The 22,171-nt window shown below is 41.9% G+C and overlaps 2 protein-coding genes across 5 annotated transcripts; one reads left to right on the forward strand and one right to left on the reverse strand.

Annotated features, from left to right (window-relative positions):
• Positions 1-21: 21 nt before the first annotated feature.
• Positions 22-10,530, reverse strand: tert (telomerase reverse transcriptase; the record flags this gene model as incomplete). The annotated part of the gene is made up of 18 exons (XM_084080701.1): positions 22-149; positions 1,010-1,157; positions 1,932-2,069; positions 2,343-2,467; positions 2,765-2,826; positions 3,500-3,626; positions 3,788-3,964; positions 4,742-4,813; positions 5,307-5,423; positions 5,576-5,661; positions 5,949-6,050; positions 6,261-6,422; positions 6,857-7,024; positions 7,156-7,309; positions 7,504-7,693; positions 8,052-8,998; positions 9,262-9,575; positions 10,315-10,530. 17 exons carry the CDS (start codon positions 10,528-10,530, stop codon positions 1,051-1,053), a joined length of 3,264 nt encoding a protein of 1,087 aa, XP_083936827.1. The 3' UTR covers positions 22-149; positions 1,010-1,050.
• Positions 10,531-12,291: 1,761 nt separating this feature from the next.
• LOC311062161 (histone-binding protein RBBP4-like) lies at positions 12,292-19,699 on the forward strand. Of its 4 annotated transcripts, none has more exons than XM_084080996.1 (12): positions 12,292-12,426; positions 13,228-13,396; positions 14,252-14,415; positions 15,015-15,188; positions 16,335-16,453; positions 16,631-16,791; positions 16,966-17,092; positions 17,623-17,700; positions 18,145-18,221; positions 18,303-18,360; positions 18,499-18,609; positions 19,221-19,699. In XM_084080996.1, exons 1-12 carry the CDS (start codon positions 12,411-12,413, stop codon positions 19,281-19,283), a joined length of 1,317 nt encoding a protein of 438 aa, XP_083937122.1. In that variant the 5' UTR covers positions 12,292-12,410; the 3' UTR covers positions 19,284-19,699. The 4 variants fall into 4 exon arrangements, with proteins under 4 accessions (XP_083937122.1, XP_083937123.1, XP_083937124.1 ...); XM_084080997.1 differs by having other exon boundaries at positions 16,338-16,453; XM_084080998.1 differs by having other exon boundaries at positions 14,252-14,397.
• The last annotated feature ends 2,472 nt before the right edge of the window (positions 19,700-22,171 follow it).

Genomic DNA, 22,171 nt, shown 5'->3' on the forward strand with positions numbered 1-22,171 from the left:
CTTTGTTGATGTTCTGGGATTTGTTGATGTGTTTATATCTAGTTCTCATCACCAAAGCGTTCCTCTAAGTAGGAATTGGTTCTGAGCGTCCTATCTTGGCCTGCTTCCATCTGTCATTTTTTTTTACTTCTGGAGCACTGCATCCAAACCTGGCAAAGAAAGAAGAGAGAAATAAGAATGAAAGATTATGATATCACAGTAAGGGTGGAGCCCAGTGTAAACATTTAACCCAAGGGTCCACTGGGTTACATTTTTACACTCCGTTTGAAATTAACACTGAGGATTTTATGATGTCGAGTCCGACACATCAACAGCAACCATAACAACCACCATCTTATGAGAAATGAAGACAGGATCCCCCATTTGTTTTTCGAGTTATATTAATGTACATATTTTTGTTTTTGTTTTCAAACTGTTTATATGATGTTGTGCATAGTAGTGTATATTTGTCTGTCAATAAATGTTTCGATGAATTGATGGAATTGATGGAAACAAGCCATAGGCTTTCTTGGGTTTAAAATCCTCTTTGCAGACCTTGTATTGAACTGTACTTTCTTGTGCTTTTTTTTGTCAAACTGCTAATAAAGTATTCAATATATCAATCAATCAAGCCTCATATGTTTTAAAGGTTTCGCCTTTAATGATATGCGCAAAATAGGTAGCCTGGTAAACCATTCCGGTCGTGTGAATTCACATTATCATGTGTTTTCTGCAGACCGGTCTGGCCCCAAGCGCTGGGTGGGCGTTTTGCTTTAGCAGACACCAAAAAGTGGATGAGCCAATCAGCGTCTGCTCAGGGCCCAGGCTGTGATTGACAGACGCTTTTGTGAATCATTTATTTGTGTCGCTCCTTGTGTATTACTGCGGTGAGAAAGCCACATGATTTTTTTCCTTCTTTTTTATATATTATAATAAAAAGATTGCAGTAATGAGCTCCATTATGCATCACATTAGCAGTAACTGTCCCAGCCCTACAAATACTGTATTGTATGCAAACAGGGAGTCTTACCTTGTCTCTTACATGCAAGTACGGGCCACTAATTAAGGGTTTCAGGAGGTCTGAATAGCCCCAAACTCCTCCGGGATTCTGGGGGTAGCAGATTGTCTCACCCTGGCCAGCCTCAGGGCACCAAGCCGCCTCTCCAGAACACGCTTCCCTGTGAAGGGTAGGTAATTCCCAGACTGCTGTGATTTTTATCTGCGACGTTCTAATGCTTAAATGTATGCTCTGTCGTATATAAAAAAATGGCAGGCCTACAAGCTTACAACGCGTCGTGTTAGTGCAGGTCGGCTGTTTTCGGCACGCAACACCGCCGTGCGACCAAGTATAAATCGGTCTTAAAAAGGTTTCCTCTCGTCACGAATCCTTGGTCTGAACTATGCTTTAGTGGAGGGAGACCATCTGAGTGTTTTATTTGTTTGTCTTTGTAGTGAGTGAGCCTATTGACTCCAATCATGCAAGGTTTTTTTAATCAACTCCGTAATCGCAACTATTAATAACTGAAACACAAATGTAATCAAAACAGTAGAGTAACTTATATGACTGTCCAAAAAAGGAAAACATTGAATTGTCTGTTAAGATCAAAATGACGTTTAAAATGTAACAGAGTTTACTATTCATATTCATTCCAGTTGGAACAGCCTTCTTGGCAAGTTGCCGTGGTTATGGTTATGTTACACAACAGTAGAAAGTAAAGACAAATCTCTTTTGATGACACGTTTCAGAGCCTCATTAGGAGGGCTCAAGGGTTTTTTAATTAAAGTTAGGATTTAAATTAAGGTGGTGGTTAGCGCTAGACATGAACTGGTGAGGGTTGCTGGTGGGAGCATAAATCCATGTAAATGGTGTGTGTGAGTGTGTGAGTGTGAGTGTGAGTGTGAGTGTGTGTGTGTGTGTGTGTGTGTGTGTGTGTGAGAGTGTGTGTTCATACTTTGGTGCAGATGAGGGAGCATGGCCTTGTAGAGGGGTCTGTGGCGCGTCAGCACCAGCACAAATGACAAACAGTAGATAAGCTCCACTGCCTCATACTGGAGAACTCCCGTTTGGTCCTTACTGCCCAGACACATGCCTGGAGGGATGGAGGGAGGAAAGAGAGAGAGGAGAAAGGTAAAAGATGGACAGAGAGAGAAAGAGAGAGATAGAGGGGGGTGGGACAGAGAGAGTCAGTAGCGTTTTCAACTTAACCACTAAAGCTCTATATATACAAACACATTGCAGCTTGTAGATCTGCTATTTTTAAAATATTTTGTAATTATTTAAAAATATTAAAAGTTTTAGGACATGCCCAAAACAGGGGTGCCAGGTAAAAAAAAAAAAAACATGCATAATGTGTAAATAATGCCTTTATTGCTGAGCCTGATAAGCCGGTTGGTGTATTTAGCCATGTCCCAAATCATCTGCAGGAAGTAGAGAGGGTTCTTGGCAACATTCTGACCAAAGGGCAAACTCTGAGCACACACGTGGAACCTAAAAGGAAAAAAACAATTAAAAACATAAATGACACACCCATTAGAGGGAGAAGAAATAGAAACCCACAGGCAAATCATATCTCAGGAAGTTGGCGCTGGTGTTATGCTAGCCAAAGGTATTGAATAGCCACAATGGACCTTAATTGATCAAGCCAAAGCAGCATAGTACATATCACACAAGAAGCAGAATGGCCCTGGCTTATTGTGTTTATCATAATACAATATGGCAGAATCATTGACAGTCACTCACAAAGAAATCAAAGTCCCAAGATCAAAGTCAAACTTCAGCATTTACCTGTGTGCATGAAGCAGCACTAGCTTGTAGGTGTTTTTGTAGACTGTTTCAATAGAGTTGCTCTGTGAAGAGAAAAGAAACAACAAGTTGTGTGTGTGTGTGTGTGTGTGTGTGTGTGTGTGTGTGTGTGTGTGTGTGTGTGTGTGTGTGTGTGTGTGTGTGTGTGTGTGTACACACGTGCGTGCGCGTAGATAATACACTGGACACCTACGACTGAACTGAAACAGACTAAGTAGCTCTCTCATGCCTTAGATCAGTGGTTTTCAAACGTTTTGTTTCCAAGGCTCACCAAAGTGCAAGTCTACATATTACAGCACACCTGCATTCATAGTGATAATAGCTGATCTATAAGCTCTACAATATCTGTGAAAAATAAATACATTTTAAAAGAGAAAACATTTCACCTACAGTTACTGTACATCCCCAAAATAAGAATGTCAGGTTGAAAGTGGTTAATATACTGAATATATTCTCGGGTATAGAAAATGCCCCTGTAATCGGAAATGAGTGCGCACAAAGTACTGATATTAAATTATAAATTGCAATAATAATGTGCGGTTGTCACAAAATCCCAAGGTACACCTGGACACCGTTTGGCAACCACTAAAATGAAAGACGTTCCATCAATGGCACCCTAATCAAACACACACAATAAGACTATTAGTGCTGCGTCTTTCAGGGAACATTGTGTGTAGTGTGAGAAGTCACGGCAGTTTGACAGGTCAATAATAACACCTTGAGGTCCAGGAAGATGGTGTGGCATCTGAGTCGGAGGACACCCATCAGCTTGCTCCTCATTAGTTGTCCAGCCGAGTGGGTGAAGCCTAGAGTAAGGCTGTAGCGTAGTGACAGGCCTGCGTAACTGTGAGGTGAGATTGGGTCAAACACTATAAAGAAAGGATCAAGGAAACTATCTGAGAAAGACTGGGTGTGGTGTTTTTTTTTCATGAGTAGATACAAGTACAAAGTACAATGTTCTTTTATGCTACTTACAAGAAACCCATAAACGTAAAAAAGAATCACCTGGTGTAATCATTGTAAACGTCCAGGGTGTGTGTATTCAACAGCAGCCCACACCAGGGGAAGAGGCAATGAGGAGGCAGCCTGCGTACGTCCTGGCTTCCGCGCACTTCAAAGTTGACCAACACCTTTTGGGGGTTTGCCACCAGGCCATACTGTGGCACCCCCGCCAAACACGTCCTGCGTAGGGTGAACAGTGGGATAAAGCAGTGGTTCTTAATAATTTTCATGTCAAGGACCCCCAAATGTATATGCATTTGGCTGCGGACCCCAATTTGAAAAGATTGTATGCCAGGGACCCCCATTTGAAGATTTGTCAAGATTTGTCTACATTTATTTTGAAGAGCTTGTAGATCGGACATTTCCAAAGAGCCGAAAATTTTAATAGGGCTTAAGTGATTAAACTGTTCCTCATTTTGCTGGGAACCCCTGGAATCCCCTCAAGGACCTGGACCTAAGTTTGAGATCCAGTGGGATAAAGTACCTTTGTCACACCAATGACACCATTTTGTCTATCTGATGCCTGTTGTGTAATAAATCAATAACATTAGATGTGCTGTACAATGGTTCTTTTGATGAATTGCTCTGATGAAATGTTCTCGTACTTCCATGTTAGTGAAAACAAGATGCCTGGACAACGATAGAAAAAGGTGGAAAATCCTGCAGACTGAGGTCATATTTGGGGTACTGGTCCTCACATTTAAAGAGGACCTTGTTTTAGGGTTATCTGAGGTTAGGGAATGAATGTAGTCAATGGAAATAAATGGAAGATCCTCACAAGTACAGAATTACAAGTATGGTATATACGCAGGTACTGTGTGTGTGTGTGTGTGTGTGTGTGTGTGTGTGTGTGTGTGTGTGTGTGTGTGTGTGTGTGTGTGTGTGTGTGTGTGTGTGTGTGTGTGTGTGTGTGTGTGTGTGTGTGTGTGTGTGTGTGTGTGTGTGTGTACGTCATACTGGAGGAATGTTTCTGCTTGGTGTAGGTGAGGGGTGATCAGCAGGAAATCATCCACCAGTCTCATCAGGCATCTACAGAGGAAAGAATTTGCACACACACACATACACCCATAAGACGCACTCAGTATAAGTGCAGTCTTATACTGAGTTGTTGTATAAGACTGCACTCTACTGTTAGTAATGGGTTATTACATCCAGGTATCAGTGTCCATTTAAACAAAAAAAATCTTAACAGTAGCAGTATCATATTTATTACCTTACCGATGAATAGTTATGTTTAGGCATAAGGTTCAGATGTTTAATTTTACAGGTTTGGTGTGGTTAAAGTCAGGGAAAGGATTTGGGAGGGTGGTGGAGGATATTTATATTAATTGTTTTCTACACACTCTTACATCCCCCCTCACCCCGTAAGAGGCTGATGCCTCTTGTCAGGCAATTATTCGAAATGAGAATTTGTTCTTAATGTGTTTGTTTATTACAAAATAAAAATGGTTCAGGTGCCAAGACAATTAATACATTGATTGATTGATTAAATCAATTAATAACATCTTCCATTGTAGCTTACCCCCCGTTGTCAGTGATGTTTTTGAACAGTAGTTTCTCCATGTGAGCGTAGCAGAGACAGCACAGCAGACATGACACGACCGATCCCTGGGGGATCCCTCTGCACTGACGGAAGGTTCTAGAATACAGTACTAGAATGTTCCAGGTGGCATACTTTAATAAAACAAAGCATTCCGGTGCCATGCAGAATCTCCGGCTTACAAATGTAGTTCAACTTTCTTTCAAATTCTAACCCAATAGTATTCTCCCTCCTTCCCTAGTTTGAGTTACCTCTTCATGTATTGAATGACACTTCCATTGAGCATGTGGGTGAAAGACTTCAAGGCATCTCTGCCGTGAAGATCTGCGGAGAAAGTCTGGAAGACAGAAACAGCAAAGATAAGTTAACTAAGAGAACTAGTTAAGCCCTATTTTATACTTTGTCATATGAGTGTCAGGCAAAAAATAGCTAAAATAGCAGATCTAGGCTCACGTGTGCAAGCTTGTAGATATTTTTACTATTTTCAGCGCCAGTTTAGACCTGAGGCCGATTCTACAAATGCCTTCCAAATCAGTAGTTCTAAAAATAAATCGTGCTAAGGACCCCCCAAAATGATTTGGCCGCAGACCCCCCCATCTGAAAACGTCAGGTTTGTGGCCTCACCTGCTCCACCAGGATGGCATTTCTAACCTTGCCCTCACTCTGCAGTGACATCGCAAAGCCCTTCATGTTACTGAATTCTGTGTAATCCTCCATGAAATCAGCCTATAACAACAAGAGCACACACACAAAATCACAGATATCAATCAAATCATACATAGTGTGCATGTGTGTGTGTGTGTGTGTGTGTGTGTGTGCGCGCGCACTGTGAGCTTGCAATTTGTTTTGCAATTTTTCGCCTACTTTCAATGTGGTCCTAATATGTTGATGTCCTCCCAAGTATAGTAATACAAACATGCGTGTGTGTGTGTGTACCCAGTTAACAAAGCTCTTCTTAAGGCCGTCAAAAGCTTCTGTCCAAATCTTGGCATAGCGGCGTATGGTAAACGCTTCATCCAGGACAGGCGACAGGACGTCTCCAATCACATCTAAGAGCTTGGCATGGGGCAGACTTTCATAGGCTCCACTCACATCCACCTGAAATACATGACTCATTCATTGTCTGTCCAATCATCGCAAATGAAAAACAGCACATGACAGGAAGCTGAATCTAGTTCCCATCGTGCGTACTAGCAAGTGGAATCAATTGTTATTCATACTAGCTTCAGCAGGATTGCTAATTTTGGTAATTACTAACTTGTTCCTATTTAACAGAGATTGCACCTGAATTTCTCTCTGAAGATCAGCAATGGTCTATCTTATATTTCACTTTCATTGGTGTCTCAAGCCCGTGGCTGAAATAGTCTGACATTAATCCTCCTAAACAGAATAAAATATGGAATAAAGAAATCCTATCTCTTATGGTATATAATCAGTACCGTTTGTTTGGTCATCGTCACACTGGTAGGTCTGTGCATAGTACACTCATACCGTGTTCATGCCATACAGACAAATGAAGAACGGGTCCCAACCTTCACAAAGTATAGTGGTTGTGGCTTGTCTTTCTGACCAGGAGCCAGAGAGCGTAGAACCTTATGGATATCCGTGTTCCCATGCACTGTGGCGCCCAGGAGAGAGGGTGTTGAGCGCACGCATGCACGTAGCATATCTAACAGGTTCCGCACTCGCCCTTGGTAGAGCTGAAAGGGTAAATTACATTCGCTTACCAAAGAAATACACAACCAAAACAAACAACGTTGCTATTCATGTACAAACACACAACGTTGCTATTCATGTACAAAGTAATAACAAGTCTGTGTTGAGAACATACCCTGGTTTTAATGTCTGCTCCGATGATGCGTGTGATAGGTCTCATGCCCTCGGCCTTGGGAATGAAGCGAAGGCGGGAGGTGACAGTGTCTTTGGGGAGAGAGGCCACTTCATTTGGGGTCAACTCCTCCATCTGACCCTTGGTGAGATGAGCTCTAAAACCACGACAACATTTTTTAAATATATATATTTTTTTTTTCACTTTTATGGGTGCATTTGGTTAAGGGGAATTGTATAACATGACTTGGTGCTTGTTAATGTGTTGTGTGTTGATGATTTAAGGAGCCCCTGTTTTACCACTGTAAATACATTCAACTAAACTAAACTAAACTACACAGCACATCTCTACCTGAAGGCCAGATCCTGCAGCTTGGCCCAGACTTCCTGTCTGTAGAACCTCAGAGCGTGCTTCTGCCCCGTACTTTCTGTCACATAGAAAAGGGCCCGGACCAGACCTAGAACATAGCCATCCAGTAACCAAGCCAAGTACTGGCCCAGCACCTGTGTCCGATAGGCCAACTCACAGGGTGGAACGCGACCTGCAGATGACAGAATGTTTCGACACTTAATTACGTTTATTTGGAGTATTATACTTTATACCTACCTGTAGATAGCCTCAAAAGCACTGACACCTGCACTTTTGAGCCCTAGCTCTGTATTTTATAAAAACTACATATTTTTATAAAGAGAATTAATTTAGTCTACTTCATTCAGTGATGATATTCACTCTTTTATGGTCCATGGTATATTTTCTGCTACTGGCAGCTATATCAGCTGAACGTTCCCTTAGGGATAAACAAAGTTACATCTTATCTTACCCTAATAATTGTAATTGGTGGGAAGACCTTCTTTGGTGTCTCTTAAATTGGCTTAAAAAACTTCTCCTCCAAATCTCACCTGTCTTGCTGATCTTCAGCCAATCACAGTCGTTCACTTTCATCTTCCACATCAGCTCGGCCAATGAGAGCCTCTCGTTCTTGCCGTTGCGCAGGAAGCCCCGGATCCTGGTGAGGAAGATGGCTTTGTTGTGGTCGGACCCCCACAGCTCCTGGGGGACCACTTTAGAGAGGCACTCCCTGATGAACAGATAGACCCGCTGTGGTGCACAGTGCTGGGGCAGGAGAGAGCCTAAGTCCCCCGGTCCATCTTTCGCCAATGGACACATTCTCTGTAGAATCCTGCTATACGGACATCTCCTGTGTTGACTTAACAGTCGACTAAAGAGGGGAACCATATTGAAAAAACGCAGAGGGAGTTTCTTTGGTTTCCTCTCCAGCCCGTTAAGATAGGCCACTCCCTCAAAGAAGATTATTCTCACCAAGTCGCTCCCCTGTATCCGCCGGGGCCCCTCAGCCCCACCCCGCTTCTTCCTGTTGAGGTGGAAGCCACGCATGCCCCTCCCTCCGTACAGCAATCCCAACATACGAATGAAGCACTGGGCAGCGGGCGGAGGTGGGAAACGACCCGATCTCCAGCTAGGACCTCCGTCCAAAGTCAGAGAGGAGGTGGGCGGCATTTGGACTGCTTGTTTAGAATTGTCACCCCTCGCCTCCGATGGCGTTATGGCTGCGGCAGTCTCCGCGGTCCCAAATTGCACGTCATCGTTTGCCGTCTCACCACAACCCTGTTGGGTTATCTGTGTGAATCCGACATCCCCCGTCCTTGGCCTCTTTGCCGGAGTCAAACACTGCTCTTCCTCTGCACATCTTCCTCTTTTCCTTTTATTCCTGTTTTCTTTGCCACCATTCCTCATTTCTCCCGTCTTTCTTTGGCTCAACTTACCAGCGGCGTTTGTCCTGTTTCGGGGGTGACGACAAAAACGGGAACCAGGAACAAAGGAAACCCTGTCATCAGGGATACAACAGTTAATCGAACTAATCGGTTTAAGTGATTATATAAAATAATGATCGATATTTTTGCACGACACCACCGCTGTACAATAAAGTCTAAAATAGGGCAAAAGTGGTATATTATAACAAATGGTATATTATGGTATATTATAACAAATCAATTTAAAAAAAAAGCATAGATTTTGTATTGCAATTTTAGATGTTTGATTAATCGAAAAAGTAATTGACAGAATACTCGAGAAAAGTTGCAGCCCTACCTGTCATACACTGGAACGCCACACACCTGGAACACACAGGAGGGGGGGACTGACACAAACAGGGCACAGCTCTCCAGCAGGTACCTCGTGATGTCCGTCCCAAGACGCTGCGAAATTCTTTTCCACAGGGTGCTGCCGAGGATGTAGGCAGCGCTCTGAATGACATCGCCTTGGAACTTGAACTGATCCAGATCCCGTCCCTGCTGAGCCAGAGGGGTGAACGCCGAGCTGTAGCCATGTGACAGGACGTTTCTCCTTTTCTTCCGCTTCAGGTTGTTCAGAACAAAAGCCAAAAGCTCAGGCAGAGTGCAGATCTGAAGACATTAAAGCAGGGAAGTTACATACACACACACAGACACACGTTAACTTAGGAAGTATAGCAGCAGTGACTATTAAACTTTTTTTTTATTTCAAGGACCTCCAGTTTGGTATGCATTAGGCCACAGACATCATGCATTAATCGTGCAATCATGCATAACAGATTGCACGATAATTAAAGTGTTATCCTACCCTATTGCGGCTTGAATAAAAATGCAGCATATCCTGATCCTACCTGATTACATCTTTAATCAAGTGTTATTGATAGCTAGACAGTAGACACAGACAGACAGACAGACAGACGCGTTATATCCTACCTACCTGATTGCTCCATTCATAGTGTTATCCGACCTGATTGCCAGTGGTGTAAAGTAAGTAAGTACATGTACTCAAGTACTGTACTTAAGTAGGTATTTCTACTTACTTCAGTATTTACAATAAATACTTTTACTTCTACTCCATTACATCTCAGAGGAAAATAGTGTACTTTTACTCCACTACAATTATATGAAAACGTTAGTAACTAGTTACTACAAAACACTAACCACTTTAAAGTTTAGCCCTACAGTATGTATTTCAGATATTTAAAAATAGCAATACTTTTTCCACCACTGCTGATTGGTTGCAGCTTTAAAATGTGTTATCATTTTGTATCCTAACTGGTTGCAGCTTTAAAAGTGTTATCATTATGTAAACTGGTTGCAGCTTTAAAAGTGTTATCATTTTGTATACTACCTGGTTGCAGCTTGGCTCTTGTTGCAGCTTGGTGTCGGTGCAGACAAACACTCCTCTGACAGAGGCTTTAAAGCGGTCCCTGTCTCCCTCTTGGATGACAGAGACTTTCCGTCCCTCTCTGAACACGATGCAGTCTGTAAAGTCCTCTAATGTCTGCACATGCGGATACAGGGACCGCAACATGTCCACAACCCGGGACATGTCTGTATTAGACATCCTCCTGACGGGATGACAGACACAAACAGCTGTTGAGCAAGTCAACACAAAAGCTATGTTGTGCTTCAAGTACCCCGCGTCAAATATAACCAATGGGAGCGCGGTTTACTCACACGATGCCCAATCGGCAAAAACGTTATAAATGTGGTACCAGGGGACAATTGACTTTACAGGTTGAAGATCCTGTAAAGAGCGGAAACTGAAAAAGGCTTGTGTGCCCACATGTATGTGTATGTGCAAATTACCGGATACAGTAGGTGGGTTCTAGACCGGATCTGAGCAATGAGCAGTAAATAGAAACAAGGCTTTCAACGGATACCGCAGAAAGGACCAATGAGCGTATGATTATTATGCAAATGCAACCCTCATACTGTACATGAGATGGGTACATTTTGTTTGTAACCCATAGCTAAGCGGATTGTGGAATCTAGGCTAGATTCAACCCGAATAAAAATGTCAAAGGTAACGGATATAGAATGGTAAAATGGGATTTTTATTCTGGCAGAATGACAGCTTTTGTCTCACAACCTTCTTTAAATTTATATTCAATGTAATGTATTTCAATTCCAATCAGAACGTTGGATGGCTGAAACCGGGAATGTTTAAATTGGCCTCCTGTCGCCCTCTTCTGGCTATACTATGGAATTGAACATCATGGATGTGCGTGCTGATTGGTCCTCCGCCGCCCCGTCGCTTGTACCAAGCGCGCGAACGCACCACGTCTCTCTGAAGTCTCGCGGGGGTCTCGCGCCAGTGGGGGTTGGATCTGATCTGCGTCAAGAGAGCCGTAGACAACGCAACAGAGCAACCGGAAGTATATTTAATTTACTTTCAAAATAACAGTTTTTTTTGTCTTAGAGTTATAATATATCGGCTCCCACCACGTTCTCCAATTCATAGCAAACAGAAAGGTTAAATGGACTTTTTGGGGCTTTTTAAATTACATAATTATCCTTTTTTGTGGGTTAATGGGTTCTTTTGTACCACTCACGGACGGTTGCATGTGTTTTGTCACATGCTCCTCATCATTAAATTTATTGTATTTTAGCTTCCTCAACAGTGTGGATAACAACAAACTATATATTTTTTTTAATATAGGAAAGTAAAACAAGAGTAAAATGAATAATAATAGAGACAAACAAATAAATAGAATAGACCAGTATACAATAATTCCTGTATGTGTACCTATATTTTAAAGTCCATGATGTGTGCACTATCTCTCTCTCTCTCCTTCCCTCCCTCCCTCCCTCCCTCCGTGTGTGTGTGTGTGTGTGTGTGTGTGTGTGTGTGTGTGTGTGTGTGTGTGTGTGTGTGTGTGTGTGTGTGTGTGTGTGTGTGTGTGTGTGTGTGTGTGTGTGTGTGTCTCTCCTCTCTCTCCTCTCTCTATCTCTCTCTCTCTCTCTCTCTCTCTCTCTCTCTCTCTCTCTCTCTCTCTCTCTCTCTCTCTCTCTCTCTCTCTCTCTCTCTCTCTCTCTCTCTCTCTCTCTCTCTCTCTTTCTTTGCGTACTGCGTGCGTGCTACTGCTGTGTGTTTGTGTGCGCGCGTGCGCGCGTGCGTACCGTGCGTGTGTCTATGGTGTGTATTCAAATTACACATGCAAACTAGTTTTTCTTTTTCTTATAGCATGTTATATCTTATGAGACAAAACAAAACAAAAATTCAAATTTAGAAATATCAAAGGGAAATAAATGTGATTGAAATAAGTAATAAAGTAGGCTTTATTTTGAAGTTGTTGACCGGATGTCATGCCTGTCTCAGTGGTTGACTTGACACAGCTGGTGCTGCAGATCTGTGGCACCTGAGACAAAACGGAGCAGACAGACTCTCATCTTATTTTAACACATTATTAGTGGCTTCTTGCCTTCTTCATCTAAGCTACGATGACAGAAAAGGAAGGTAATGTTAAGCACATTTCTCCATGTGTTTATTCCCGTTATTGTTGCCATTTAAAGCCTTCTATGTTTTGCTAGCCGGATATGCCGGATACACCGGCTAACTTAATTAGCTTTAATGCTAGCCTTAATTACTCCGTTTCTGTTGTGCGCAACAATGTAATTGAATGGGGTTTGTGATTTAATTTACTTTAATGTTTGCTGTTTAGTGCATTCAATGAAATGCATGTTACTGTAGCTTTAGTGTTAGCTACATTAATTCATTAGCCCGAGATTATGATTATACGATTAATTTAGGCAAACTGCATATAGCTTCAAGTTAGTTTACCCAAAAAAAAAGTACAACATTTGCCTCTGAGATGTGGAGTAGAAGTAAAAAATACTGAAAATTGGAAATACTCAAGTAAAGTAAAAAGAAAATACCTCAAAATTGTAAGTACAGTACTTGAGTAAATGTTCATAGATACTTTACATTACTGCATTTACTGGCAAACAACATTTAGCTTGAAGGTCGTTTACCAGTTACTAATTGTTACAAACGTTACTTTGCCAATAACTGTAATGTTAGCCATCAGTCAACTCATTAAAACATGTTGGTTGGATGGAGTGGACGAAGTATCAAATTGATATGCAAATGGCGTCATATTACTGTACATTTGATGTAGTGATGTTTTAATTATCAAAGATTCTGACCTCCTATTAGTGGACCCCTACTGAGATTTGTAACATAGATAGCAATATAATGCATATCATTTACATAGACAATTACTAACTTCCCTTCGAATGCTGCAATTTGCATTTGTAGCTCTGACTCCTCTCCCAGCAGGGACATTTGATGATGCAGTGGAGGAGAGGGTCATAAATGAAGAGTACAAGATCTGGAAGAAGAACACTCCATTCCTCTATGACCTGGTTATGACCCATGCTCTGGAATGGCCCAGCCTCACAGCTCAGTGGCTGCCTGACGTCTCCAGGTACACGCATGGCAAGCACATCTACGTTCCCTCGGCCCTATGTTAACCTTTACCTAGGGTGACCATATATTCAGCCCCTCAAACCGGGACCCTTAAATCAATGCACACGTTCGTCGCTCTGGGGATCTCATTTGAAACAAGCCATTGCGGCTTTTATGAGCGATCCATTTTAGCTGACCTTGTATTGTAAACTGTACTTCCATGTGCTTTTTCTCTGCAATCTTCTAAATAAAGTATTCAATCAATCAAACGTGGCCACGCGCTCACATTCATGCACGCGAACATCATGTATATGCACCACACAGGCAACGACTGATTGACAAACATCAGACTCAGCTTTGAATTCATACACGCATTGGTTGGTTAGGTCAGATGAGCATGTTTACATGATAAACGTCTATGTAACCACTGAAAACAACTATTATTTTAATTCTGGGAAAACCGGGACAATTTTGTAGTGAATGTTGAAAACCGGGACATGTCTTGTGTCGGGACACAAGACACACGGCTTGAAATCGGGACAATCCCGGCCAAATCGGGACAATCCTGGCCAAATTGGGATGTCTGGTCACCCTACCTTAACCCCAACTCTAACCCTTGATTTATAATTAGCTGAGTTTTCATGCCATGAAACGTGTGCTTGTAGATCAGCTATTTTTGGCACGCAACTATAGTATAATGCTGCATTAACCCTGTCCCCAACCCTGACACAGGGATGTGGGAACATAAGGCTTACCCTCACAAGTGTAGGACCTATCATATTTCTGTGTTCAGTTCTCTCTCATACCATACATCCTTTTGTCAGAATGAGAATGTTAAACACGCTGACCTGACTGAGCTTTTGTTCTTTCCCAGACCGGAGGGGAAGGATTACAGTGTGCACAGGCTGGTGTTGGGCACTCACACGTCCGACGAGCAGAATCACCTGGTAATTGCCAGTGTCCAGCTGCCCAACGACGATGCCCAGCTAGATGCCTCGCATTACGACAGTGAAAAAGGAGGTGAAGAACACCTGCCTGGTATCCTAATTTTTTTTGAAGCACTACATTGTTCTCTATGCACACTACGTCTATGCGTCTATTTACCCTGTTCATTGTCAACTAGGCTTCATAAAGTAGACCTGGGAACCAATGATTCCCGAGCTATGTGGCCCATAGGTCAGGGGCCTATCTCCTTAGCGTGAGGCATTCATCATGGAATCTGTTAATTGTTAGATATCTTGTGTTACAGAATATTTCACTTTCAAACATGTTTGGGGTCATTTTATCATCTACTTAGGCTTTTGTGAGCACCCCAGAAATGTTTTAAGTTGCTTGATTCAGTATTTAGATATTTGGTATTTATTTTATCAGACACGCCCCCTTCCTATTTAAATCCATTGTAACTTCAAACTCTATTTTAATCATGATGATAGATTCGAAAACACCCGTCCTTGGTTCTGTTGACTGATATTGTCCTAATGCGTGAGGGGGCTGTGTTTTTTCAATTACTTTTTTATCATTTATATTTGGAGTTATCATATTTGGAGGAAATTTAAACAATAAATAAAAAAAATAAAATATGTGCTGTTTGACGTGTTCTCAATCGATGTAAATTACCCTTTTAATTTGCCTTGCAGAGTTTGGAGGCTTTGGCTCAGTGAGTGGGAAGATTGAGATCGAGATAAAGATCAACCATGAGGGAGAGGTGAACCGTGCCCGCTACATGCCCCAGAACCCCTGTATCATTGCCACCAAGACCCCCACCTCAGACGTGCTGGTCTTTGACTACACCAAGCACCCCTCAAAACCTGGTACGTTTAATACACAGTGCAGATGAAGATGGCATGAGATGTTTTTTATTCATTTATTAAGTAGAGAAGGCTAATTAGCTCTGTCGGCTTATTGATTGTACAGATTTTCATTAATATCAATAATATACCAAAAGATTCAATAGTAGCCGGGGCTTTTATTAATTGAACTCATCTCAAGAGACAACTGGGCCATAATTGGGCACTGGCAAATTAAACTCCCCTTTTTAGCATGTTAATGTGTTGCATATTTGACTAATATTACATATTTGACTAATATTAAATATGTATATTTTACACTAGTCAGGCCAAAGCACTCAGTTGGTGAGTCGCATGTAGCAGTTTTGCCATTTTGTGACTTAGGTTAAATATGTGTGGACAGGTTTAGCAGAGATGTCCCAGCCAGATTAATGGGCCATTCTTTACAGAAACTATTTAAGACACTATTTAAGACAAGTGATGACAATTCAGCATCCATTTCTTCTGAAACGGTGCTGGGAATGTTGAACCAGCAAAACTTCTGGCCCATGATTCCACTGGTTTGAGAATCAAATGATCATGTAACTGGATGTGGCAATTGTCTAGCAGGAGAACTCATCAAACACACACACAGCACAACAACCATGAGGAATCACATACTTTGTTCTAAAGTTTGTGGTGGATATTCAGCCATATAGGATGGATCCTGGTGGCTTTGAATAAGTGTGAAGAAAAATTCAGTTTCTGCTGAAAAGTGAAAGAGCAGAGCAAAAATGAATGAATACTGTTGTGGAAATGTAAAATATGGTACATTCAATTATTTATAATATTATATAGTATTTTACATGGCTTTTATTGGGGACCAGCATTTGTTTGCACATACTCATATAACAACCAGTCGCTATTCCAGATCGAGCCATTATTTGGAATAATGCCTGGTTATTATTGGAGTTTAAGTAAATCAGAATGAGCATGGAAAACTTAATTTAGCATTTTAAGAAACTACATAAAATTAAAGACTCGGGAGACCACTACATGTAATAAAACATAAATAAAAAGGATGACAAAATCATAAATGATGACGGTTTTCATTTTAGAAGGTGCGCCTAATTATCCAGCTCTTCAGTACTGGATGTTCCTCACTTTCCATTTGTCTATGAATAATATAAGCAGATCCATCTGGAGAGTGTCGCCCCGACCTGCGTCTCAGAGGCCATCAGAAAGAGGGTTACGGCCTTTCCTGGAATCCCAACCTCTCCGGCTGCCTGCTCAGTGCTTCTGATGATCATGTAAGCAACACACACCAAGACATGCACATAAAGTCCCACTTAATGGTTCAGATTCCCTTTTAAAAGCTTATAGATACTACAGAATTACCAATTTAGGTCCATGTCTTCCTGTCCCAGCCCATATGAGACTCTAGCTTCTGTCTTTCTACTTTTCTCGTTATCTTCCCACCCATCTAGACAATTTGTCTGTGGGACATCAGCGCAGTCCCTAAGGAAGGTAAGATAGTGGACGCAAAGACCATCTTCACTGGCCACACTGCGGTGGTGGAAGACGTCTCTTGGCACTTGCTGCACGAGTCCCTCTTTGGATCTGTAGCAGACGACCAGAAACTCATGATGTAAGAGGCCATGGGGGGACATGAAATAGGGACATGAAAATCAACCTAATAATAACTTATGGTTAATGCACTGGACATTTATTCACTGAAATATTAGACTGAAATAAATCGGTCTAGTCCGCACATTTTTAAAGTAACTGACAATCCTACATTTTCCACTCTTTTTCCTTGAAGCTGGGACACTCGTTCCAACAACATGTCCAAGCCCAGCCATGCGGTGGACGCCCACACAGCAGAGGTCAACTGTCTGTCCTTCAACCCGTACAGTGAGTTCATCCTCGCCACCGGCTCAGCAGACAAGGTAATACAACACTCCACTAGTCCATGTGTTCATTCATTAGCCTCGAGTCTTTTTAAATTAAGGCTGCACTATGTAACTTTCCTCGTCTACCCCGGATTTGAACCCGGTTTCCTGCGCAAGTGCTGACATTTTTAGCTAATAGAGCCTGCCTCCTTGCTTGGGGGATACATTTAATCTTGACCATCAGGTCAAAATTCATGTCAGATCCTGTGTCTAGGTGTGATATGATCTTTGACACGATCTTAATGTCTCAACAGAAGAGCAGGGAGACAAAATACAACCATCCCAATTGTATAAGTTATTTTGTATTAACATACCCATGTTAATATTTTATTAATAAAAAAAAAGTTACATAGTACTGCTTCAAATCATAAAATGAACCTATTGGGGGACAAGGCACAGAATTAAAAAAAAGTTGCATATAGATCCTTCAGTACTTCACTGCTATTTTACAGATAAAGAACAGCTGTGTCACTTTCTCTCTTGCTTCTTGTTTTTGTTTCTCTGTCTCTTTCTTTCATCCTTCTCAGACCGTGGCCCTTTGGGACCTGAGGAATCTGAAACTGAAACTGCACTCCTTTGAGTCGCACAAAGACGAGATCTTTCAAGTAGGACAGGATGCATTTGTGTCTAATTCTGAGCAAAGAATTGAAAATGAAAAGAACCTCAATATTGCCTAAAATATTGACTGAAATGGCAAAATCACAAAAGGCTGTAATATACTGTAGCAATATCAGATTTTTTTTCCTTCAAATTAAGCAAATGTTAATGGCCTATAAATGTATATTGTTTAAAAGATCATTCTAAGTAAAGTTGATTGCAATGTCCACACCACAACTATAATGACGGTGGTGAGAGATATGATGATAATTATAGTGCTTGGTGTAGACGGCCCACTAAGCTTCACACCCCTACAATTATTTTTACAATTACAATTGTTACAATTACAATATTTTACAGAATAAAAAAAAATATATATTTTTCTGCCACACTTAGCCAGCCCTGGTCTTGATTCCATGACTTATGGAAGCTTTCTTGCCTGCTTCTTCCAGGTCCAGTGGTCTCCTCATAATGAGACCATCCTGGCATCCAGTGGAACTGACCGACGCCTCAATGTCTGGGACCTAAGGTAAACAAGCAGGCATGTTTCTATCAAATGGTATTGTTTGTTGGACCAGGGTTGACTCATCATTTCCTGTTTCATTTGTAGTAAAATCGGAGAGGAGCAGTCTCCAGAAGATGCAGAAGATGGTCCCCCTGAGCTTTTGGTGAGACATTTGATAACCTGCTGAAATAAATTAGATCCTCTTGAGCCTATAGACAATCAGATCATATCTGTTCCAAGTTTTTAGTCATGTTAAGTAAAGTGTGACTACTGTGTGATGTTCCTTTTTTTCCACTGCTAGTTCATCCACGGTGGTCATACAGCGAAGATCTCTGACTTCTCCTGGAACCCCAATGAGCCCTGGGTCATCTGCTCCGTGTCTGAAGACAACATCATGCAAGTCTGGCAAATGGTGAGGCCCAAATGCAGTGCCTGCTTTTTTAAATTTCATTTGATTTATTAGAAGTCATGGTTAAAAGAAAAACACGTTACTGTACATGCTTCTCATAGAAACGTCAAGGATAAAACGTCAGTGACTTGTTTCCATTGTGGTTCTTTACAGTATACGGGAACAAATGTTCCATTGTATGTCAAAACATTTGTAACACTAAAAAATAGTGTGTATTGTAGAGAGTGCAGCAGTTTGTAACAGTCAGTGCCATTGTCTTCAGCCTCTCTAGCATGGAGGGGAATACAGTTTGTGGAAGGCAGCAATCGGCAACAAAATGCGATGCAATATGAACCACTAATTGTCCTCCTCTAGTGTCTATTTAAATTTGACTATGTTAGAGTCCGCACTTGAGAGACAACAAGGCTAGGTAGCTGTGTAGAGTGCTTATTTAGAGAAAAGTTAGGCGAAAGAAAGAGGAGAGGCAGGGAGAATGGTGAGCTGACATGTGCAGTTTTATCTAATTGTATCATTTTACTCTAATTCGTCCTATTATAGACTCCTACACTGCTAAATAAATATATAGAATGGTTCTTAAAGTACTCGGGTGACCGTCTCACTGATTCTCCTTGTAGGCGGAGAATATCTACAACGATGAAGACCCTGAAGGCTCCGCAGACCCTGAAGCCACAGCATAACGTACTCACCCTCACCCTGTCTCCTATACACCTCTTAACCCCACAACCTCACCATACACTGCCAAGAGGCCGTCTCAAAAGTTTCACTCAGCTACCTCCGCCCCAAATGCTCCTCTTTTCTGCTGGGAGTTTGTGTCTCAAAGCCCGTAAATGAAGGGAGTGCAGGAAAGGAGAGGACTTGGCAGTATTTGCATTTAGCCCCCCACAGTCACATTTTAGGAGTACCTAACATGAAAAAGCTCTTGTCATGTAGGGTAAACTAAGTAATTTATTTCCCGATGAGTCGCACCAGGTTTCTGATTTTTGTACTGCATTTTAAAGTGTGTATTTTTCTAACCTAATTGGCTTTCTCTTTCGCTGCACATTGTATTCAAATCCGCACCAATGTATAAACCCCTCTCCTACCTTCAAAGGTGGTTGTCATCTTGTCCATGTCCATGTTCTTTGACAAACAAATTCACCTCACAATTGCTGGGGGCTTTGTGGTGCATTAACACAAATTTCAAGTTGAATCTGACCAAATTATATCTGCTGGGATTTTTACTAGTGTCTTGGCTAGTTTACGGTCTGGCACGGTCCATTGCACAGTTTTAATGGTGCATTCTGAACCTGCCTTTACTCCACTCCTACTTTGACACCAGCCCTTTCTGCCAACTTCAGGGTCCAATTTTGGAAATACTGTTCTGATTCGCATGTCAAACATGTTCTTCCCCCCCATTCTCTCTTTCACCATTAGGTAGTCAGATGTCTTTGTCAGCTAAATGTCATTGGCCGCGTTTCCCAAACGAATTTGAGCTCCTGCGTAGCCTAGAAGCTGCGTAGGTGCCTCCACGCATCTGCGCAGTAGCAACCCCGCTGCGCACTATCTTCGTTAGTAGCAGCTGTGTGTGCCCAACGTCTCATCTAAATTGGCTTCAGTAGACACCATCTTCGTAGGTTCCGTTTCGTCTGTGCTAAAACTACATTCGTGAGACAGCATGTGCGTGAAGAGATCCTGGACGTAGCCTACGTAAAGCCTACGTCAACTACGTAGTGCTATCCTACTATAGTTTAAACACCCTTTGCATACATATATCTATATATACAGGATTTTGCAAAAATACTAAGATAAAGTCGCACCTTTATCTAACTTACCTTTATATGAATTGGACACTTACATTTTTATAGGTACATTCTGTAATGTATTAAAATGCATTTTTTAAGGTGACATTTCAATGATCTTAAATAAACACTGCGGCCATTGTTCGCCGTTCAAAAAAATTCAGAGGATAGAGGGGGCGTCCCCCTGCATGATTGACAGCTTAACGCGTAACGGGCGACGCCTCCCCCAAAAAACAGACATATATACAACAAACACACTGCGACATGCCGTGTTGATAGCTTGCAGATCTGTTATTTTGGGTAGGGCGAGCGGCTGCAGTGCTTCGTCCTCTATGCATGAACCCGAAGTTTACAAATCGTACTCTCACGGATAATCCGATCATCTAATAAAAATATTAAGCACATGCCAAGTTAACTAAAGGTATATAAATGATGCTGAGCTAAATATGTTTCCTTAATTTCGAAGTTTTATAGTTAAACGTTATGATGAAAGTGCAGTTCCTCTCACAAAGTGACAGCTGTTGCGCTCGGCGAGCGCAACAGCTCGCCATGTTTATGAATGGTTAAAACATCTTTTGAAAATAGCAGATCTACAAGCTTGTGACACGTTGTGAGCTTGTAGATCTGCTATTTTCAAAAGATGTTTTAACCATTCATAAACATGGCGAGCTGTTGCGCTCGCCGAGCGCAACAGCTGTCACTTTGTGAGAGGAACTGCACTTTCATCATAACGTTTAACTATAAAACTTCGAAATTAAGGAAACATATTTAGCTCAGCATCATTTATATACCTTTAGTTAACTTGGCATGTGCTTAATATTTTTATTAGATGATCGGATCATCCGTGAAAGTACGATTTGTAAACTTCGGGTTCATGCATAGAGGACGAAGCACTGCAGCCGCTCGCCCTTTTACGCACCGGCCCGGCCCGGCCGTAATATATATATATATATATATATATATATATATATATATATATATATACATACACATACACACGTGTGTGTGTGTGTGTGTGTGTGTGTGTGTGTGTGTGTGTGTGTGTGTGTGTGTGTGTGTGTGTGTGTGTCGGTCTTTTCATAGATTTCATTGAACGATGGGTGTTACACGCGGCCCAGGGCGCTCGTTACAAAATGCTTCGTAGGACAGTACTCCCCTCCTACTGTGGGCGGGGAGTATGCTGCGCGCATTCTGTCTCACGAATGTACTTTTACCACAATCGCAGCCAGTTTAGATGGCACGCAGGGGCACAACCACCTGCTACTAATGAGGGTAGAGCGTAGGTTTGGCCGAGTCCCAGCTGTGTAGGAGACGCTTGCGCAAGCTGCGTACGGCCACGCATGACCTGAAATCTACGTGCCTGCTATGGTACTGCGAAGCATGTGACGTCACACGTTAGACCCGTCGTCGGACCTGCGACGATGCTCTACGCACGAGCTCTTTGGGAAACCCGGCCATTGTGGATGTTGTGATGTAGATTTGTAGGTTAACTTTTTCTATGTTCTATATTTTGCAATTGTACAGCGAGTGCATTCTTAATAAAAACTTTTCCATCAACATTAGGTGCATAGTTCACTCATGGTCAGGAACATTATTCAGTATTTATAGATTATTTACCTGTTGTACTATTTCAATTTAATTATTTTACCTGTAAGATAACGTGTGGGATGCTGTGGATTTAGTCAGACTCCTCTATCCTCTGGTGTGACATTTTCCTTTTCCTCCACTTCTGTCCCATCAGCCTAATCTCACTCTATTACTCTGTCCTGTTGTTTAGACATTCTGGT

This window comes from Gymnoscopelus microlampas (genome assembly GCF_963454915.1).
Source record: "Gymnoscopelus microlampas genome assembly, chromosome: 15".
Taxonomy (NCBI): domain Eukaryota; kingdom Metazoa; phylum Chordata; class Actinopteri; order Myctophiformes; family Myctophidae; genus Gymnoscopelus; species Gymnoscopelus microlampas.

Coding starts and splice junctions, on each gene's coding strand:
- LOC311062161 (XM_084080996.1), top strand. Junction 14,416..15,014: donor AGGTGAAGAACACCTGCCTG/GTATCCTAATTT, acceptor TTTGCCTTGCAG/AGTTTGGAGGCTTTGGCTCA. Junction 18,222..18,302: donor CTCAATGTCTGGGACCTAAG/GTAAACAAGCAG, acceptor TTTCATTTGTAG/TAAAATCGGAGAGGAGCAGT.